At 45.3% G+C, this 12,666-nt stretch overlaps 1 protein-coding gene across 1 annotated transcript in view; it reads left to right on the top strand.

The window, feature by feature from the left end:
• The first annotated feature begins 1,779 nt into the window (after positions 1 to 1,779).
• Positions 1,780 to 12,666, top strand: part of ALCAM (activated leukocyte cell adhesion molecule) — a 117,620-nt gene continuing 106,733 nt past the window's right edge. The window contains exon 1 of the mRNA XM_075168511.1: positions 1,780 to 2,134. Within this exon, the coding sequence (XP_075024612.1) occupies positions 2,029 to 2,134 (106 nt within the window). The 5' untranslated portion in view covers positions 1,780 to 2,028. The remainder of the gene's footprint in view (positions 2,135 to 12,666) is intronic.

The raw sequence follows: 12,666 nt of genomic DNA on the forward strand, positions 1-12,666 counted from the left end.
TTCAGATAATTTTTAGATTTTGACTTTTCTGTCTTTTCTCCCAGCCACAATCCTACTAGCTTCAACAGGCTTGCCCATATTAATAAAGAAGGCAGAATTAGCCCTTAATTGGTAATGGAGCCCAAGGTGTTGCAAAACCAGCACATACTATTAAAAGCACTAGAAGTTAAAAAACGTAGTAGGAATACAACTTTGAACTGGATTAGGTGGTCATCTCAATGCAATTCTCAAGATTTTGAGAGGGTCTCCAGGCTCTACAGCAATAAAAATGCTAAATATCCCTAATGAGTACTCCACTGCTTTTAAACATGCAAGAACAAAAACACTGAATGGAAAATATTAATTGGCCTCAACATGAAGACAAAAAGATTATTGATCCTAAAAGCAATATTTTTTTGGAATCTGCTCAGAAAACAAAGGACAACAAAGCTCTGCTGAGCAGTAGCTTAGAAAGTAAAATATTTTTAAAATTGATTGCATAAAGACAGACAATGTAAGAAAGACAATAATAATGACAATAATGTGGAAGAACTGAAGGATGTTTTGAATTGAAGACAATGCTTTAGACTTAAGGTTCTAAAAATGAAATATCCTTACCCTACTTTACAGAAAACAAGCGCAGTACATGAGCAAAAAAATACACAGGCTGTGTTATTCTAAACCTACGCTGTATCATGGCAAAGTTTAATTGTTCTTAGTTGTCAGTCATCATGAAAATTGTTTTGAGAATAGCAAATATATTTGCAGAACCGACTGGTTAAGTTTGTCTTTGATTTCCAGGAGTTTTGGGGAAGTTCCCATTTAAGAATTCACATCATCACATGGTGAAATAAGGCACTTGACACTTTGGATTTCACTACTAGAAAGTCCCTCTGGAGAGTCCACATGATGTGCATTATTCAGATTTTCAGATTTTGGGCACCAGGCTTACTTCATATGACAGCGTGGGCTACATGTTGATCACACTGTACTGTTAGCCGAGAAACTTGCTGTGTGACTTCAGGGTGCTCACTTCCCTCTCTGTGGAACAGCACTGATTACTCAGACCGACACAGGAGGAGAATAAAGCACTGTGCATGAAAGCACTGTTTCTGGATTACATTACTTTGACGAGGAATCTTTTTAACTTTTAGGGCAGCTGACTTCAGAAGTGCCGAATGATCCCTCCTTTGCCCTTCAGCGCATTTCTTCACGCAACGAAGAGTGTTGTGAGCTCCTTTCCCTTCCCTGTACCCAATCCTCTGCTAAATTCCTTAAATCAGATAATCTGATTGTTATTGATTCATTTTTTTCATTTTGACTAGGGAGAGGATAACACAGGACCCATCACATTTCTACGGCATTGTTAATTTTTTTTTAGCTTTTGATCTGAAATACCGGCATCCAACATGCACCCTGAGCACAGAACCAGAAACGGAGCCCGCGCACCGAGCAGATGCAACGGAGGGGTGGGTGAAGGGGGGGTCTCCTTGCCCGGCACGCCCGCCAGCCCCGCCGCCCAGGCCCCCTCTCCGCGGCCCCTCGCTTTCACGGCGCCGCCCGTCGCTCAGCGGGTCCCCGGCCGGGGCTGCATCCCCGGCGGCAGGGGCGGCTGCAGCCTGGCGGGGCGGCGGCTGGGGCTGCCCGCGGGGCTTCCCCCCGCCCCGCTGCCTGCGCGCCGTGTGGCGGGACGGCGGGGGCGGGCGTATGGGGGGGCCGGGCCAGCGCCGCCACTGCCGCCGCCGCCCGGCTCCGCCTCTGCCGCCGCAGCTCTCAGTCCTGGAGCGCCGCTCGGCTGCCAGAGGGAAGCCGCCACCTGCTCCGGTGCGGAGTCGCTCCTCGCTGCCCGCCGAGAGGGAGAGCGGCCGCCCCGCCGCCCGCGCCCGGGAAGTTACCGCTCCTCCCGCCGCTGGGGGATAGCTGCCGCCGCCGCCTCCCGGCCTCGGAGGGGAGAAGTCGCCGCCCCGCTCCGCTGCGAGAGGGAAGAGCCCCCGCGGGCGCGTCGCTCCGCTCCGCCGCTGCCTCCCGGTCCCGCCGCGGGCAGGCGGGATGATGGAGCCCCCCGCCGCCGCCGCCGCCTGCGCCTCCTGCCGCCGCCGCCCGCTGCCGCCGCCGCTGCTCTGCCTCCTGCTCGCAGCCCTCTGCCTGCCGCCAGGTGAGCGCCCGCCCGCGGGAAGGGGCGACCGCCACCGAGCCGTCCCGACCGCGCGTAACTTGGCGGAGGGGAGGCCGGGGCCGCAGGTGGCGGTGCCCCCCCGCGGCTCGCTGCCGCCGGCGGGGCCGCCCGCCCGCCCGCCCGCCTTTCACCGGAGCGCCCCGACACCTACCGCGGGGTCTCTGCATGACGGTGAGGCGGGGGTCGCTCCCGGCCGTTGGTGCCCTCCGCATCCCGTTTCGCCTCGGCAAGGAGCGGGCGGGGGTTGGTCCTCTCCTGCCCCCGCCGCCGGCCCCCGGGGAAGGCGGCGGAGGGCGGCCGGCGGGGCGGGCTGATGCCGCCTCTCCTGAGGGAGAGGCATGAGCTGCCCCAGCGGTGAGGGGGGCTGAGAGGTGGCGGTCCCGCCTTTCCCCTTTGGAAGCGGCGGTGGGGTCCCTCCGGGGCGTTGTCACCGGCCGCCGGGCAGCGGACGGGCAGGGGCGGCGGGCGCTGCCCCCGGGGCGGGAGAGCCGGGGCTCGGCGCGGCGCGCGTTTCCCTTCCAGGCTGAGCGGCACGTCTCCACAGAGAGCCGCCGCCAACTTCGGCGGTTCAGCCGCTTCTCCCCTCCCCGTCTTCAGCGCCGCCCGTGGCGGTGCCCGGCTGCCCGCAGAGCCGACGGCTGCCCGCGTTTGTCCTGCTGCCGGGGGACTGGCGCTGGCCGCGGGCTGGTGGGTGCCCGGGGAACGCCGTCGGCGTGGTGCCGTCCGGCAGCCAGCCGGGCGGGGAGCAGCCCCGCCGTCGTCTCCCCTGCGCGGGCAGGCGGCTGGGGCAGCTCGAGTCCCGCGAGTGGTGGCAGCCCTGCGTGGGATGACGCTGCTCCGGCGGATCGGGTTCGCGTGGGTAACTTCGCTTCCCGCCCCCCCTCCGTAAGAGCACTCTGAGGCGTTAGGGAAGTGGGAGGGCGCAGGGGGTGCTAAGTACCCTAATTGTTCTGGGAATATTTTGGCCATGAGGTGTTTGTAGGCTTTATTTTGTAAATATTGAGCGTGAAAGTGAAGTCTGAGGGAAGAGCTGTGAAGTGAGGAGTTCCGCATTCAGCGCGGAGACCGTCTCGTTATTTTTGTAGAAAGAGCGTCAGCCTGTGGTAGCATTTTGCATTGCTTTAAGAAATGGCTTTGCCTTTATGTGCCTGCCTGTGCAACGGCGGAGGGTTTGCAGAAGTGTTGGAGTTGGTGGTTTTTCATTCCTGGCCTCTGCCTTGTCATGACGTGCTCTCCGGTTAACCATTTACAGGCAGTGTGTTCTCATCGGAACGGAAGATAAGAACAGATCTTTTTCAATAGCGATATATTTATGTTTATTTTGTGCAAGCTTTAGTTAAGTAGAAAACGAGCTACACCAATAAAGTAAGGCTGCCGAAGCTTTAATTTCAGCTAGAATAGTAAAAAAGCTCCACAGAACCAAAAGCAGTATCGGAACCATAAGCAATATGTCAGGCTGTTCTGCTAGCTTTTGCTTTGGCAAATAGAGTGTGTAACCACTGTAAGATGTAAAAAATATCAGACTCAGCGGCAGTTTACAAAGAATGCTGGTTTCTGTGATGTAGAGAAAGTCTTCAGGAAAGATTGTTCGTTTTATGAAACCTTAAAGGCATGTGGAGTATCCAGAGATATAAGCACATCAGCTTCTAAGAAGCAAGACTTGGCCCCTGTGGAGAGATTTATCCTAGTAAATACGAAGTGATCTTGCTGATTGTGTGACTGTCTACAATTTTCCCATCGAAGGAAACCTGAAATCATAAAATACTTTATCTCAAGGGTTGTGTTGATGGAGGTCTATAAAAAGTTCGTACTTGACCACCTATGATCTAAATAGGTTGGAGGTAAAACCGTTTACCAGTTTTTTCTGCTCTTCATTTCTTCCTTGCCCTCTCAAGGAGAAGCTGAGGCTAACTGTTCAGAGTGCAGGCAAATACATGGCAGGAGAAACCAGCTCCACCTCACCTTAGAAACTTTCCCTCCAGTACTGAAAATGCCTGGAACGCCTAATATGAGATTTAAGCCTCTAGTTCTCAGTTTATTCTGCAGCATATAAAAGATACTTAACTATAAAAATATCTATAAAAAGGTCTTGATATTACTCTGCACTTCACATTTCTTTCTCCTTGCTATCTCAGCTATTTTAGATGATAAATAATTTGCTATCATCTACAACAAATTTTGGATATATTACTCTATCGTGGTGCTTGGCTTTTGGGAGTTCCATTTCAGGTTTGCATATAGAAAGCAATAGATAAGCTATTAAAAGCATATTAAAAGTTGATGTGCTTCAGGCGTAGATCTCTCCAGCAATATTCAAGCTGATTGGGGGTCCCTATGAGAAATTTTGAGTTTCTTTCTTCACAGAATAAACTGCCTAGGAAGATATCAATTTAAAAAAAAAAAAAAAAAAAAAAAAAAAGAGGGGGTCCCAGTCTGCATTTGGTACTAGGAGACTAACTCTAGGTTAGAATAAATGAGAATACCAATTAAAATCTCATACTTTTCTAGAGGAAATGACTGTATGTGAAAAGGAAGTCAACTTTTAATCAGGCGCTAATCCTCGTTACAGTAAAGCTTCTCCCTCCCCCCACTTTCTGGTGAATTATAACCAAGAAGCTCAGAGTCTCTCATACTCTGTTTTATTACTAAAGACTTTATTACTTTATTATTACTATTACTATATTACTTACTAAAGACTTGCCACATATTGTTATATTGCGTAAGGGTAGTGAGGCTGTAATATGTAGTCTTCTCATTCACATGACACTTGCTGTGTTCTCGCTCCTGACTACGTTTTTTTTCCTAGTGTATCTGGTGTGACATTGATCTAGGGAAACTGGTTTTCTGTTTGAGGAACTGAAGTTCACATGTTTTTTCTGAGACTGAAGTCAGGAAATGTCTGCATCATGTCTACATGTTTTGATATGCTATGTATCTGTGGTCCAATGCACAGGTAGCAAAGCCAGTCTCATTCTTAAGTGAGTTATAAGTTGTTAAATCATTTGCTTTGGGAAATGTTTGATATGTTTGAAAATTCTTTTTTTTTTTTTTCTTTTTGTGAGAATATGCTAGAAAAGTCTCACAACATAAATCATTTTTCCTCTTGTGCTCTCCATTCTTCTGTTGGGTTTTTAGCACTTCTCATAAAGCAGAGGGCAACAACAGAAATCATCCGGGTCTGTAAATCTCTGAAATTTCAGCCCATTGATTTTTACTGGGGAGAATATATGTTGTTATGTTCATGAAATAAATATCCCTGTCGTAAGTCATACTTAATTCCAAGATATCTTATTTCCACTTTCCAACATGTGTAAGAGTAATACCCTTCCTTACAGTACCACCCATTCTTCTTCCTGAAAGTAACCTAGAATGCTAATGTGTAATCCCAGGGTAAATAGTTTCAGCTGTCTTTGTAGTAGAAGTTAAGCTATTTTTTGGCTTATTTCCAGCAGAAATTTTTGGGGGAACAGAATCTCTAAATATTTATGCGAGATGACATGTGAAGGGGAAAATAAAGAAAATAGCATTAAGTATTTTACATAATGCAAATTACACCCGCATGATCAGGATAAACCTGTCTTCCCTGTTTTCTTACAAATATTCTACTTCTCTAGTATGGTGTATAGTCTTAAGCTATGAGTGCTCGCTGCAGATTTCCATAATGTCGTATCTGATTACATATGGTGCAGAAAGACATCATATAAAAACAAACATTACTGTAGTGGCAATAGCTTTAATGTGTCTGCTGGTCATACTACATCACACCACCATGGGCTTTTCTTAGGTTCCTACCACAGGGACTTTCTGGAGAGTATTTTTTGTCAAAGTGGTTTTGGACTGGTTGAGTGAAACAAAAGCAGACTGCAGAAAAGTAAACTGGCTAGGGGGAGCCAGGCCTACCTGTATGTACTTTGAGCCTAGTAACAGTTGAGGGGCTGAATTTGCTGACTTTGTAGGAGCTATAATTTGTAATTGGATCTCCTGACACTAGATGATCAATATTCAGTTTCCCCTTTTTGTGACCTGCATTACATGACCATAAGCATGATGGTCACAGATAAGCTGGCTCAAGGTCTGGTCTGCAGTGCTTGTTCCACTGCTGTTTCACGCATGGGAGGGCTTTTTTAGTAGTAGCATGCTGATTGTGGAAACTCTTTTTTTCACAGCACTAATAGAATGGTTTTTTAGTATGGTCTTGTTCAGTTCTGCAAACTCTGATACAGGGCCGGACTTTACGTTCTGTTTTTTGAGAGATACTACCGTATCTAAAAACCATAATCTTCAGGCTTGCACTTTAGTGCTCCTCAAGGTTCCTTTGGGTTGGCTAGTGTATAGCTTTTTCCTCTGGTAATACAATCATTTTTTGTATTAGAAAATGTATGTAAACTGCAAGGCCACACTTGTAAGAGAACTGAGGACCTGTTGCAACGTGCTGATTTCTCTCGAGTTCCTCCGCTTTCAAGAAAAATCGTTACGCTTGCATGCACCGATGCTCGAATGAGAGAATCTTCAAGAACTGTAAATGCTGCCGGGTGATAATTAGAATTGACTTGAGCAGAACGTGATTTTTCCAGGAAAAACTGAACATTAACAACTCCTCTTGATTTGAAATTGTTGAGTGTTATTTTCCCTGAAGACAAGGCTTTGACCTATATGTTCTTTATCTTTGTATCTTTTCTTTAATAAGAACAGGATGAATATTAAAGGAGGCTATACATTCCTGTCTTTAATGTGCTTGAAAATGAATCTCATCTTTTAGAGAGGAGACTGCAGTACAACTACTATGCTGACAATCTGCTACTGGCAGTGATTGGATCGACTTTTTTCCATTTTTTTCTTCTCTGTGTTTTTTTTGTTGTTGTTTTTCTTCTTCCCCAGTGGGCTTTATTGAGGGTGACTTGAATCGCAGTTGGTCCTACACCAGCGGATGTTAATCTACTGCTCCAAAGCGGTGGCTCTTTTGAGGAATATCTGCCTAGCTTAAGATTAAATTGCTTTTCTTATCATGCATATAGGTCTCCAGAAAGCCAAATAAATATTTGCTTATTAAAACAACTGCTGCTTCTACTGAACTGGTATTTTTGTTGTTGATAAGAAATATGCCTCTTTTGGGAGGAAAAAAAAGGGAGAAAGTGATAAAACAGTGGAGAGAGCGAGAGAGAGCGCCTGCAGCTTTAGGGTATGATTTTTAGAGGTTATCGGGGTTAGAACAGTTCTGAAACATTTGGTTAGAAAGCATTTGAAGTGCTTTCAATAGCAATGGAAATACTAAGCTGTTCCCTTGATAACAAGCAAAAAGTGCATTTGGTGATTTAATGAGTGTTTCAGCAGTCTATATATCCATATAATCTGTTTTCAATTAGGTTGTACTCTTCGTAGTTAACCCCTTATTGTGAAGAAAAACTTCAAATGCTTGAACCACATTAATGTGTTGCGTTTTGTGCTGTGGTAGCCCCACTTGTAGAGCTCCTGGCATCGTTAAACATGGGTATTGGTCACAGCAATTTTGCTCCTGAGGGAAAGCGCTCAAACAGCAGTCAAATTTTAAACATCTCCTCGGGTCTCATGGACAGCAGAAGTCCCCAGGGCTGAAGGCCTGGCAGGTTGGTGACATTTTGGCATGTGTCAGAAGGTCTGTGCAGTGGCTGTCCCTTTCCCTTGGCTAGCTCTCTCATACAGCGTACATTCCAGCAGTCTAGGCTGGAAAGTTTTGTTTTTTTTAACAGAACATTGATTCTGACCATAGTTGGCATCTTTTAAACTTGAAGAGATATTGGCAGCTAATTCAATAGAGGGAGCTCCGCTACCTTACTGTTAGAAGCAGCACATCTCTGCTTTTCCCAGACCTCTGGCTTCAGCTTGAAAGTTATGTTAAAAGTCTTTGTTTCTTCGCAGTGTTCTGTGGTGCCAGGCTTTGTTTCTGAAAGCATCTTACTTTTCATCACAGGCTTCCTGTTGCCTGAAGGAGAAGGAAGGACAAACCTGAATCACATAATAGGCAAACCCAAAAAAGATGACTCAGAGATACTTCTGTTTTGCAGCAAGGCATTGTGTGTTCTAAATGGATATGTTACAGAATCGGGTTTTTAAATGACCTTTCCTTGTCTGGGGGGGGCTTCATGTAGAAACTCAAAAAGAAGTAGAATAAAAAGAGGGTACTTTCCAGGGATGAAATGGGCCAAGAATGGTGTTGCATGAAATAGAGTACAAACAGGATAAGGGAATGATTGCACTAGATAGACTGTTGTGGCACGAGGAAGGTAGAATGCTTCCAATAAGATGTATTAAGTAGGACCTTTATTGAATAGAAGCGATTCTTTCAGTAAGTTCTTCTAGAATCATAAAGGAAAACTGGAATATGTATGCTGTTCTGTAAATGGAATCTGGATTCTAGGCTAGTGTAAAAGAAAGCCAGCTTAAGTATGTGCTGGTTTGCTTTTAACCCATTCCATGTCTTTAATACAGAAACAGGTACATACAGAAAGCTGTTAACTGTTCTGCAAACCTAGGACTTTGTATTTTTCTTGGATCCTTTACTTTTAAAAATATTATTTCTCATCGGACTATTTTGATACTAATTATGAAGCCCCATTAAGGACCAGCCCCTTCTAAAAAAAAAAAAAAAACCAACCCTTTAAATCGAGTCGCCTTCAAGTAAACTTGTAATGAACTCAGCATTATTCTTCAATCAGATGAATCCTGCACACATGCCATTTATCATTTGACTTGCTGCAGAAGTTGCATATTTGTTTCCTAATTTTTCAATTTAACTAGAGAAAATAATCATAGATACTGGATAACAAAATAGATGTAGCTTGTATACAGCTAGAGGTGAATGTGGCATTTTATACGACTGACTGACATGTTTCACGTTTTTGTTGTTTTGTTGTTTTGGGGGTTTTTTTGATGTGAGATTTTTGGGGTTTTCTTTAGAAAGTGGAACAACTTATTTTTCAAGAACTTGCTGAGTTGAGTGAGGCCAGGAAGAATTGCTAAGGCTCATATTTTGGAAAGACAAGAGAGGGTTGATGCAGTTTATCTGTGGGGTGAAGTAGTAAATGTTCACATAAGGCTCTGTAACTGGGTAGCTTACAGAGAATACCTGGTTTGCACTGGGCTTAAAAATGGAGAGTTCAATGCAAGTGTGAGGTTTTAATGTTATTTGTGAGATGCGGTCCTTTAATTGCAGTTTCTGAATTATTATGCTGTTGATTATCCAGGGTATTAGCCTAGGTATTACTGCATTTTGGCATGGAATCTTGTTACATGAAATGTAGAAACCGGCATGCATTTAGCAAAGTGAGTTCCGTGACTCATCCAGATAAAATCATGTTTGTTGGCTTATTCTAGTTGTGTTGGACAGCAGAGATGTCTTAATGGCCTTTACCTACAAAGCCATATATGGAACAGAAAAAGAAGGATAAAGGATGGAATATTTAGACAGGATTTGGGGAACTTCAGTGTAGCCGTGTAACTTCAGAAGAGAGAAGGATTCTGAATCAATTCCTTCATTCTTGATACTGCACATCAGGTTGTATAACAAGTGCTTGCATGTAGAGACGATGATAGGTAAGTATTATCTTAAAATTCACTCATTGACACAGCATTATGGGATTTGTGTTCTCAATTTGGGGAAGTTGAAAGTTTCTGACACTGCCAACAAAGTAGTGTGCTGACAACTGGTGACGTAAATCAAGAAAACATTTGCATCTTACACTTGACAGCTTGAAAGGTTAGCAAGGGGATAATTTTTCCAGCTTTAATTCATGACTGAGATTTTTGTCAAGTTTGTTTAACATTACCCCTCAGTTCTCAAAATACTGGACAACTTACTGCTAATCTTGAACCCTACCTACACACAGAAGCAATAAGGAAGTCAGTATTGTGAATGTCCCACCAGTTTCCAGTTTATATGAGTGAATTATGTTTCTTATTATTGTGTTTCTGCACAGACAAGAACTCTTAGTAATGCAGAGCTTGTTGTGCAAACAGTTCTATGGTTTGAAACAGTCACCAATATATAAGCAAATAAATGACAGTGACTTCACGTTGCATAAGTTTACATTTTGCATCTTTGTTGCCAATATAAGTGCGTTCTTTTTGTTAAATATTTAAAAATTCCCGAAAATGTTTTGCTCTAGTAGTTTAGCTCTTGATGTGGCTTCTGTAACAGGGCTTTGCCTTTTGGAGGGGTAACTGTTCCACAGTTTATTTTGACCTTGCTCATCACACTACTGTTGAATGATGCAACAGGTTCTGTCTTAGCTTTGAAGTTTAAGTCCTTAGTATAAGCTTTATCCTAAAGGTTTAACCCCAGTTAATAGGTGGTGCCCCACAGCAGCAAATTCCTAACTGTCTACGTGACTCTCTGATGTCAGAGTGGGGCTTCTGAAAGTTCACCTGCAGGTTTGGTAAGGGTCAGGTTCTGGTATTTCATCCAGACTCAGTTGTGTCTGCAGGTCACTTCTTGTCATTGCTTATCATTTTCTTAACTACCCTGCAGTGCTAAATCCAAAACTTCTGCACAGCTTCTGGGGACGGCAGGAGGAGGAGTCTAAAGCTTTTGAGATAGTGGAAAATAAGTGGCATGTTGCAAAGGTGATAAGCATGGATGTAGAAGAAGTAGGTTAATCATTTCTTAGTTTAGATTCACCGAATCTATTTGGCGTCTTCTATGTGTCTTAACATAGTGTATGTCTGCTTTGTTAGAAAGAAAGTTTGTTCCGTATCTCAAAAGAGCAGTAAGCCCTTGGTGTCTGCAGACATAAGGAAGCTGCTATAGGACCAGGGAAAGCAAATTTTCTGGCCTATGTATCAAAATCTTGGTATATCAGAGGGCCATAAGAGATGTATCGTGTCTGCCTGAGAGTCAACAGGGGGAATGAGAGTTGTATTTTTTTCAGAGGTCTTGTCATGGGAGTGGGGCCATAGCTGGGTGTCGGGGCATGCTGGCACGTTAGGCTCTGCAGAGCCTGCTCGCTGTCATCATCCCACAGACGGGGACTCGGAGCACTGCTGCAGCCACCATGGCAGCACCGCTTGGTGAGGGCAGCTTTGGAGTTACTTTTGAACAGCATGCAGCTCAAGAGCCAGAGGTCAGAAACCCTCTGTAATGGTAGTCACCTGTAGTGTCCATGGTGGCAGCTTCCTTTCCAGTGCATAAGAGGGGAAGGGAAGGGTCTGTATTCCTCCCAAGCATGAGAAATTCCCTACTTTTGCTGGGAGCGTGCTTACCCTCTGAACTGCTGCAGAGACGTATCTGCTTACTTTAGGGGTGTCAGTTTTTTCTCCTGCTCTGAATGGTGTTCAAAGTGCTCTGGGGGGGTCACTTTTTAATCATTAAGTCCATCTGCGAGTACAGCAGTGATAAGGAAGGATGGGCTTCAGCATACTCGGTGTGCTTGCAATCTTTGGCTCTCTTTCCATTGCATCAGCGGCACAGAAGAATGAATAACGCAGTGTGTTTCTTTAATGAATGCTGAATGGGTGAGTGTGAGTTGCCAGAAGCTTTATCCAGAAAGAAGCAGGGTGTTGTGAGGGGTGATATCCGCCAACGGGGGAGGAGAAGCAGGTGAATGCCACAACAACCCCAGGCAACGCTACAGGCTTGGGGAAGAGTGGCTGGAAAGCTGCCCAGAGGAAAAGGACCTGGGGGTACTGGTTGACAGCCGGCTGAACATGAGCCGGCAGTGTGCTCAGGTGGCCAAGAAGGCCAACGGCATCCTGGCCTGTATCAGAAATAGTGTGGCCAGCAGGAATAGGGAGGTGATCGTGCCCCTGTACTCGGCACTGGTGAGGCCGCACCTCGAATACTGTGTTCAGTTTTGGGCCCCTCACTACAAGAAGGACATGGAGGTGCTGGAGCGCGTCCAGAGGAGGGCAACGAAGCTGGTGAAGGGCCTGGAGCACAAGTCTTATGAGGAGCGGCTGAGGGAACTGGGGTTGTTTAGCCTGGAGAAGAGGAGGCTGAGGGGAGACCTCATCGCGCTCTACAACTACCTGAAAGGAGGTTGTAGCGAGGTGGGTGTTGGTCTCTTCTCCCAAGTAACTAGCGATAGGACAAGAGGAAATGGCCTCAAGTTGTGCCAAGGGAGGTTTAGATTGAACATTAGGAAAAATTTCTTTACTGAAAGAGTGGTCAGGCCTTGGAACAGGCTGCCCAGGGAAGTGGTGGAGTCACCATCCCTGGAGGTATTTAAAAGACGTGTAGATGAGGCCCTTAGGGACATGGTGTAGTGGGCATGGTGGTGTTGGGTTGACGGTTGGACACGATGATCTTAGAGGTCTTTTCCAACCTGTATGATTCTATGATTCTATGATTCTATGAATCAGTTTTAGCTGGAGTTCAAGGTCCAGTTTTATTAGATGTGAGAGTAGTTTTGAAGACTGAAGTTGATGGTTCAGCCCAAAAGCTTGTTAATTTTTCTGGGAAGAAGTAGTGCTTTTAAACTGTTTCTTGAAGTGCATTATTGTTACAGTTTTATATATGGTTACTGCTGAAGGCCACGTAC

The sequence above is a fragment of the Calonectris borealis genome, chromosome 1 (assembly GCF_964195595.1).
Source record: "Calonectris borealis chromosome 1, bCalBor7.hap1.2, whole genome shotgun sequence".
Taxonomy (NCBI): Eukaryota; Metazoa; Chordata; class Aves; order Procellariiformes; family Procellariidae; genus Calonectris; species Calonectris borealis.